Source organism: Sphaeramia orbicularis, chromosome 21 (genome assembly GCF_902148855.1).
Source record: "Sphaeramia orbicularis chromosome 21, fSphaOr1.1, whole genome shotgun sequence".
In the NCBI taxonomy this organism is placed as follows: Eukaryota; Metazoa; Chordata; class Actinopteri; order Kurtiformes; family Apogonidae; genus Sphaeramia; species Sphaeramia orbicularis.
In genome coordinates, this window is record NC_043977.1 from 43,410,110 (window position 1) to 43,419,665 (window position 9,556).

Below are 9,556 nucleotides of genomic sequence, written 5' to 3' on the forward strand. Positions count from 1 at the left end.
AATTTTTATGTTTATTACATGTTTTGTTGTTGACAATCTGTCAAAGACACATTATAGACAGAAGATATTTTAGTAATTAAACATTTTAAAGGACATTGAAGCTTCTACCACTGCAGAGAAACATTTCCATGATGATCATGGGATATGCATATTGTTAGTTGCTCATGTTAGTGACGACTGTAGGATAAGCATACACTTGCATCCTACTGATCATTTTTTGCTGCACTAAAAATCTAATTAAATCCAAACACATAACATCCCATCATTACAGGTATTAATGACATTAATTCAGTTTTGGTGGACACAGCAAGTTCTTCAAGTGTCTATAAATCTCTGTCATTTTTAGTCCGTATATGATGGGGTTGAAGAGAGGATGATACAGAACAAGCTGTAAAGTCATGATTAAAAATACAGTTTTTGGCACATCAGCTTCCATCATCACCACATTGTATGTCAATAAAAAAAAGAAGCAGACTAAAACCAGCAGATGGGGTAAACAGGTCTGTGCAGCTTTTTTCCTGACTTCTGGAGAGCTTCGATAGGCTATTATAAATATTCTAGTGTATGTAAAAAGTATGAATACCACAGGGCATACTGTCAGATTTATCAAAACAACAATACCACATATTGTTATTGCTCGTGATTTTACACAGTAAAGTTTGTAGATTGAGTTATTACAAAAAATGGATGGCAAAGTAAATTTGCACAACCTTTGCTTAACCATCAGTATCCATGCACATAAAGACGTACAAACAGGAATCAGCCAAGGTAAAACCAGTAGGACTGTAACAGTAGTTTTTCTCATGATAGTTGAATATTGCAGAGGTTTACATATAGACACATATCTGTCATAAGCCATAGAAGCTAAAAGTAGCAATTCTGATGTGACTAAAACATAGAACATGAAAATCTGAAACAGACAGGCTGAATAAGATATGACCTGCTTTTCAGATAAAACATCAATCAATAGTTTTGGGTAGACCACAGTGCTGTAAAGAACAGAATTCACCAACAAAGCCGCAATAAAAATGTACAAAGGCTCATGGAGGTTTTGATGAATACAGATCAAACAAATGATGGTCAAATTACTACAGATTATAAAAATGTATGTTATAAATATTACCATAAAATAGGCATATTTATATTTCTCTACTTCCACATACCCACCAAAAGTTATATATGTGACATTAAAGTTTTCACCCATTTAAATATTAAAATAAAGAAAACAGGTTTATGATATAGAAAGACTTGAAGAATGCTAAAGCTTATAATTTACTGTACATTATCTTCACTTGTTCATTAAAAGTAGTAGCTGACCTGGAATTTCACATTGTATGTGTCATCACTAAATGATAGTAATGTTTGAGTCAGTGAAATGCTTTTATTAAGGTCATCAGCCTCCATGGATCTCATTAACGTTTCCCTCAAGAGTCAGAGGAGTTGTTCGTCAGTCTGTAAATACATTTATTGAACTTTGTTTGTATTGTTTTTTTTGTTTTTTTTTTCTGAACGCTATTGTGTAAGAACTCAGGTTATTTTCTACCTTTTGAAAATAAAGTAATATTTTGTCATTTTAATTTTGTCATAAATGTGTTGTTTATTCTCTGTGTTTTCCTAACTTTTCCTCTCATGGATTTTTTTTTCTCATGGAAGTATTTACTCAACTTTATTCATAAAGCACTTAAGAAACAACACACTGGCCAAACTGCTGTCCACAGACATAAAAACAAACACATAAAAGAAGTAATAAAAGCAGTAACATAATTATATATTAAAACAATAAAAGCCAAACTCTCACTGAGTTAAAAGCTAAAGATGAAAAAAAATGTTTTAAAAGATTTAAAAACAGAAACAGTCGGCCTGCCTGATGTGTAAAACTAGTTCATTCCACAGTTTGGAGGCAGCGACTGGAAGAGCCTTGTCACATCTCAGCTTCCTCGGTGTCCTAGGGACTGGGGCGCCAATTAGAGGGGGTAAACATGGGGCCCAATATTTGTGGGGGGCCCATCGAGAAGTGGAGGGGGTCCAGTTCACATAGAAGTTGAGAAAATTTTTTGAAACATCCACTGTATAAGAGAGGTGTGGAAGTTGGTTGAGAGAACGTTGAAAGAATGTTAGGTTTCATTTGCGTTTTCACGGTATCGTAAGTGACGTTTATGGACAGTACCCCCACGTACACACCCCCCTGGTTAAACAGATTGAGAAGATAGTAAATTTCTGTAGGGACCACAACAATCATGCTTTCATGGGGCCCATAACTGGTAGAGGCGCCCCTGCCTGAGGATGACTAACAATGACTGATCTGAGAGTGTGTGAAGGAGGGTACAGCTGGAGCAGGTCAGACAGATACTGGGGGGCCAGGCCATTGAGGCATTTAAAAATAAATACGAAAATTTTAAAATCAATTTGGAAGTGAAACGGAAGGCAGTGAATATATGTAAAAATAGGGGTGATATGGTCTACTTTTTTGGCACCAGATGAAAGTCCAGCAGCTGCGTCTTGAACCAGCTGCAGTCAAGTAAGTGAGTTGTTTCTTAGCCCAACATAAAGTGCATTACTGTAATCTAAGAACAGTTGTGACAAAAGCATGGAATAAAATCTGAAAATGATGAAGAGGAAGTAATTATGTAACTTTGACCAGCTGTCTCAGTTGAAAAAGCTTGACTTATCCACTGATGTAATCCGTGCATGAGGTTTGAGATCATTGTCCAGCCTTAGACCCAGGTTTGTTTCTGTATGTGTCAAATATTGACGCAAAGGACCCAGATCAGCATCAACTTTGGAGCCATCACCAGGCCCAAACAACATGACCTCAGTCTTTTCATCATTCAGGTGTAAGAAATTTAGTGACATCCATGTTTCAATTTCTGCAATGTACTGGAGTAGTTTTTCGCCAAGTATGCATCTTCCTGTTTCAGTGGGACATAAATGTGACTATTGTCAGTGTAAAGATGGAATGAGATGCCATGTTTATGGAGAACTGGTCCTAGAAGTAAATAAGGGGAGAAGACAAGAAGGCCAAGTATGGAGCTTTGAGGCACTCCACATGTGAGAGGTGCAGCATCAGACTCAACAGGTCCAACATGGACACAAAAACTTCTCTATTAAATAGGATCTGAACCACTCTAAACCTACACCCTGAATGCTGACCCAGTTCTCCAGGTGAGACAGCAGAATCTGATGGTCCACTGTGTCACGACCCCTCCCATCTGGTCATGTGGGCTGCTGGTCTCTCCTAACGTTTGTCTGCAGGTGGAGTTAGGGGTGGACCAGCACACATGCGTCTGGGCCTGATGCGCCACGCCCATTTACACCGGCGATAAAGCGCTGGACAGGCTCTCTCTCCTTCACCGCTCAGGCCGACACCAGCGCCAGACCACCGTATCTTTTGTTACCTTTGTCTTTTGTTTCACACCATACAACAGTCACACTTATCACATTCACTCACCTCAACACTCACCCCATTACTGATGCTACAGATGCCACATCACATACGCGTTCTATTGTTTACACATTTCTCTTTATTTATTGTAAATAAATCACTTCATTCTTTATTGCGTACTTTGTAGTCGGCGTCCTTTTGTCATGCCTAGAGCCGGGCCATGACAAATTGGGGGCTCATCCGGGATAAACTGGGCTCTTTGCTGGCCTTTGGCTGGTTTTTGGGTCGGTAGTTTTTTTTGGTGGACGCCTTTGTTTGCTTCTTTCACTCGTGCGTAAAAGGTGCGTTTTGGTCATAGTTGGCTTTCTTTGGAGGTAATTTCACTGATGCGCTTTAAATTGCCATTAAGCCACTTTTGTATGTTCTTGATAAGTCTGCCTCTTATGTGTAACCTTCTCTTGTGTGTCTTTCAGTCGTGCGCTCTACGTGCGTAATGTTTGGAGCGGCTTTTGGCACACCGTGGCTCCTTTGTTATCACTTACAGTGGCGGTAAACTTTTGTGGCAGGGTTGAACAGGGAGGTTGGCTTAATATAGAACATTTTCATTAACAAAATAATGTTAACGGCATTATTTTGTTGTTTTGTGCTTTGGTCTTTGTAGTATTAGGGAAAAAGAAAGTTTGAAAATAAACGGTGTGGTTCGGTCGTAAAAGAAAGCTCTGGTTGCATTTGGCAGGTTGGGCACCTGCGGGGATCTTTTGCCACATGTCGTATGGTGTGGTGCTGACCTGGTTAGGCTTGACAACGTTCCCCTTTGGGTCGTTGCATTGGGGGGGAGAGTTGTGGTGAATGTGGTTAAAGCTTTTGCTTGGGAGCTCATTCATGGAGGTTAATAAAATAATAATAATAATAATAATAATAATAATAATAATAATACATTTCATTAGGGACGTCTGATATTGGCTTTTTTGCCAAAAAACGATATGCCGATATTGTCCAACGCTTAATTTCCGATTCCGATATCTACCGATATCGCTGCCGATATATGTGGGATATTAAACTAATTTTAGGTAACATCACATATCTCCTGTCATGGAATTAACACATCATGCCTAATTTTATTGTGATGCCCCATTGGATGCATTCTCAAATGCAACAAGGCTTTTAAAATGTAAACACTGTCTGTGCAAAGAATACATGCTTCAACTTAACTCTTTCCCCGTCAGAGCATTTTCCAGTGAGTTGGTAGACAGCGCCAGCCTTTTTGGTCATTTTCACTAATCTTTGGAGGCTGACTGAAAATTTTATGTTAGGAGTATGTGAACACTGAATACATCAAAAGAAAGAACAGAACTTCAACTTTTAAACACAAGGAACGATTTTATTCTATCTTCATTTGTTCGTGAGATATGAACATTTGAATATTGGTCATTTTCAGGAAAAAACTGAATTTTGAGCAAAAAACTGAGAAAACTGCATTTTTTTCCCAAAGATATTGATTTTCAAGATAAAATTGATTTCCTATTTACATGTTTGACTCTTTCTCATTTACCAACAGTAACACTGTATTCCAAATCACAAAATAAAATAATAATAACAACAATATTAATAACAAACAGCTCTAAGATATCCCATCATTCCACAAAATATTAGAGGAATCTACACCAAACTTTAGACCAAACATCTTCTAAAGCACCAGGTTCCTTCTAAACTAATCACATTTACATACATCAGTTATATGTCTTCCACATAGCAGTTTAGTTTTTTGATATAAACACTTCAATATTCCTCATTTTCAAGAAAAAAAGAAACAAATTCACTAAATACAGTAGATTTCTGGCCTTTCTTTGGCTGCACAAGGTCCTCGTGTTGGACCACCTGCTGTGTTTGATCTGTAAATAATTATATGGACATCTAGTTATTTATCTATGTATGAATATATGTATTTATTTATTTATTTCATACTAAAGCCAAATCAAACAGTATCTTACCTGTGTCCCCGCTGACATTCTACAGCTGAATCTGTTCCATGTCCTCAGTCTGAATCTGAACTCACTCTAACAGATGAACACTAGCTGTCCTTTGTCTTGTCCCATGTCTGTGTGTCTGTCTTCTCCTTGAATGTCCACTAGAAATGTCTCTTTTCTCTTCCTCCATTCATTTTCTCCGTGTCGCTCCATGCCCCCCCCCACTTCGTGTCGGACCTGAGCCGCTCCGTGTTTCCCGTGTTCTGTGTCCGTCTCCCTCACCTTCTGTTTCTCCGTTCCTGTCTCTAAATGGTTCTTCTGTACCTCCATCATTTATTGAATTGTCAGACTCAGTCTCCATAATCATTTTAAAGTCTTCTGAAACTGCGCGCAGTTCCTGCACAGTCTGCATTTCCTCATTCAGAGACTGACGCTGGATGCGTTGCCATGGGATACGGAGACTCCAGTGCGAAAACGTTAAACCCGGTTTTTCATTTTTCTGAAAAAGCTGCTTAATTGTATGTTTTTGGACTAAGGAAAGTAATTCACACGATCCGCAACAGCCTCAACTACAGTATAACAGTGAAAACACGGAGTGACGTGCCATATTTAGTTATTTTCTCTCCCTCCCTCCATGAGTCTATTACAGTGTGGCAACTCTACTGTACAATTTTGAAAACTGCACATTTCTTTCAGCTACAAACAATGCTTCATTTACGCATCCGTAAATGCCGGTGAAATCAAGGCATTATTTTATCAGTTTTAATGATAGGCAAAAAAACGATACCGACATTCACCGATATTACATTTTTATGCAAATATCGGGCTGATGATATCGGTGGGCCGATATTATCGGACATCCCTACTTAATATAGAACATTTTCATTTACAAAATAATGTTAACGGCACTATTTTGTTGTTTTGTGCTGTGGTCTTGGTAGTATTAGGGAAAAAAACAAGTTAATAAACGGTGTGGTTCGGTCATAAGAGAAAGCTCTGGTTGCATTTGGCAGGTTGGGCACCTGTGGGGATCTTGTGCCACATGTCGTATGGTGTGGTGCTGACCTGGTTAGGCTTGGCAACGTTCCCCTTTGGGTCATTGCATTGGGGGGTAGAGTTGTGGTGAATGTGGTTAAAGCTTTTGCTTGGGAGTGCATCCGTGGAGGTTACTGGCTTGCTAGTCGCCTTTCTAAACCAGCAGGAGTCAGCGCATAAATAGAAGCCTAGCTGCTGTGTTCTGGACCAGTTGGAGGCGGGACAGTGATTTTTGATTGATGCCGGACAGAGGTGAGTTACAGTGGTCGAGTCTTGTGAATATGAATGAATGTATAACTGTTTCCAGGTCGGAGTGTGGGACTAGTGGTTTGATTTTTGAAATGGTTCGCAGATGTAAGAAACAGGACTGGATAACTTTATGGATGTGAGGTTGGAATGTGAGGTCTGAATCAAATATTACTCCAAGATTTCTGGCAGTTGGTGTAATATTTGAGGATAGAGGACCGAGGCAGTTTTGTATGGCAGTGGTGGAGTTTGGTGGACTGAACAGTATGACTTCTGATTTAGAATTGTTTAATTGCAGGAAGTTCTGGGCCATCCAACGGTTTACATCATTAAGGCAGTCAGACACAGCAGCTAGGCTTCTCGGGTCATCCGGTCTCAGGGGCAGGAGAAAGAGAGACAGAGACAGATTTTATCACAGTTATATCTAATAAATAAAAACTTAAATACAGTGATATTAACATATTATGCTATTGGCTCAATTATTACATTTACAAACATTTTTTTTTTTTTTTTTTACCAGACCAATAACATAATACCGAGCTAATAACGTAATAAGTTATTATGTTATTGGCCAAAACTTATTATGTTACTGGTTCAGGACTTTTATTACATTATTGGCCAGTTATTACGTTCTTGGCCTATTACATTTTAAAAACTGGTAAATTTATTACATTATGGGTCATTATTACGTTATTGGCTTCTACAGGGTTATTGAGAAGACACGGGAAACACTCTATAAAAACTTAAACAACCAGTGTGTCTCATTTTCTCCAGCTGCTGTCCTTTTCTACAGATCGAAGAACATAACTCTATTATTATATACACTGGTATCATTGGCAACCCTTCAGAGTACTTTACTCATACTGTTAAACACCACTAATTTAATAGGTCAGTAAAAACAGTTGCACTCCCTCAATACATTAACACGAGTGAGTAAAAATAAATAAATAAATAACTCTAAGGCCAAATTAATGGAGGCGACAGGTCATCAGCAGCTAAACTGAGACTGAGGAGATGTGGGCAATACAAAGAAAATGTATGTGCATGTGGAGACAGAGGAGTGAGGCCTGTAGAGGATTAAAGATGAAGTTGAACAGTTTCACAGTTTGACATGTTGTTCTGATATAAGTCATTATATAGTATGTTTGTTTCATATTGTCTTTTCAAACTAAACAGTCTGTTGTACGTCCTCTGACCATACTTCTATTTGTAAAGAATAAAACAATAAATACATCAAACAAAGAAGAAATGTTGATGTTTATTACATGTTTTGTTGTTGACAATCTGTCAAAGACACATTATAGACAGAAGACATTTTAGTAGTTCAACATTTTAAACGACATTGAAGCTTCTACCACTGCAGAGAAACATTTCCATGATGATCATGGGATATGCATATTGTTAGATGCTCATGTTAGTGACGACTGTAGGATAAGAATACATTTGCATCTTACTGATCATTTTTTGCTGCACTAAAAATGTAATTAAATCCTAACAAAAAAAATCCCATAATTACAGGTATTAATGACATTAATTCAATTTGGGTGGACAGAGCAAGTTCTTCAAGTGTCTATAAATCTCTGTCATTTTTAGTCCGTATATGATGGGGTTGAAAAGAGGATGATACAGAACAAGCTGTAAAGTCATGATTAAAAATACAGTTTTTGGCATATCAGCTTCCAGTCGAACAATCACCACATTATATGTCAATAACAAAGAGAAGCAGATTAAAACCAGCAGATGGGGTAAACAGGTCTGTGCAGCTTTTTTCCTGACTTCTGGAGAGCTTCGATAGGTTATTATAAATATTCTACTGTATGTAAAAAGTATGAATACCACAGGGCATACTGTCAGATTTGTGAAAAGAAAAATACCACATATTGTTATTGCTCGTGATTTTACACAGTAAAGACTGTGAAGTGAGTTATTACAAAAAATTGATGGCAAAGTAAATTTGCACACCCTTTGCTTAAAAACCAGTATCCCTGCTAACAAAAACTCACAAACAGGAATCAGCCAAGGTAAAATCAGAAGGACTGTAACAGTAGTTTTTCTCATGATAGTTGGATATTGCAGAGGTTTACATATAGACACATATCTGTCATAGGCCATAGCAGCTAAAAATAGAAATTCTGATGTCACTAAAATATAGAACATGAAAATCTGAAACAAACAGGCTGAATAAGATATGACCTGCTTTTCAGATAAAACATCAATCAATAGTTTTGGGTAGACCACAGTGCTGTAAAGAACAGAATTCACCAACAAAGCCGCAATAAAAATGTACATAGGTTCATGGAGGTTTGGATGAATACAGATCAGACAAATGATGGTTGAATTACTACAGATAATAAGAATGTATGTTATAAATATTACGACAAAATAGGCATATTTATATTTCTCTACTTCCACATACCCACCAAAAGTTATATATGTGACATTAAAGTTTTCACCCATTTAAATATTTAAATAAAGAAAGGTTTATGATATAGAAAGACTTGAAGAATGCTAAAGCTATAATTTACTTTACATTATCTTCACTTATTCATTAAAAGTAATAGTTGACCAAGAACTTCACGTTGTATGTGTCATCACTAAATGACAGTAATGTTTGAGTCAGTGAAATGCTTTTATTAAGGTCATCAGCCTCCATGGATCTCATTAAAGTTTCCCTCAAGAGTCAGAGGAGTTGTTTGTCAGTCTGTAAATACATTTATTGAACTTTGTTTGTATTGGGGTTTTGTGTCTGAACGCTATTGTGTAACAACTCAGGTTATTTTCTACCTTTTGAAAATAAAGTAATATTTTGTCATTTTAATTTTGTCATAAATGTGTTGTTTATTCTCTGTGTTTTCCTGACTTTTCCTCTCATGGATTTTTTTTTCTCATGGAAGTATTTACTCAACTTTATTCATAAAGCACTTCA

The 9,556-nt window shown here is 37.3% G+C and overlaps 2 protein-coding genes across 2 annotated transcripts; both read right to left on the reverse strand.

Moving 5' to 3' along the window:
- Positions 1–283: 283 nt before the first annotated feature.
- LOC115411801 (olfactory receptor 11A1-like) lies at positions 284–1,204 on the reverse strand. The gene has a single exon (XM_030123998.1). The coding sequence runs from the start codon at positions 1,202–1,204 to the stop codon at positions 284–286; it is 921 nt and encodes a 306-aa protein (XP_029979858.1).
- Positions 1,205–8,160: 6,956 nt separating this feature from the next.
- LOC115412710 (olfactory receptor 6N2-like) lies at positions 8,161–9,087 on the reverse strand. Its single transcript, XM_030125335.1, has one exon. It carries the CDS (start codon positions 9,085–9,087, stop codon positions 8,161–8,163), a length of 927 nt encoding a protein of 308 aa, XP_029981195.1.
- Positions 9,088–9,556: the final 469 nt, after the last annotated feature.

Excerpts from the sequence above, each read along its gene's own strand:
- LOC115411801 (XM_030123998.1), bottom strand. The coding sequence starts at position 1,204 with ATGGGTGAAAACTTTAATGTCACATATATAACTTTTGGTGGGTATGTG.
- LOC115412710 (XM_030125335.1), bottom strand. The coding sequence starts at position 9,087 with ATGGGTGAAAACTTTAATGTCACATATATAACTTTTGGTGGGTATGTG.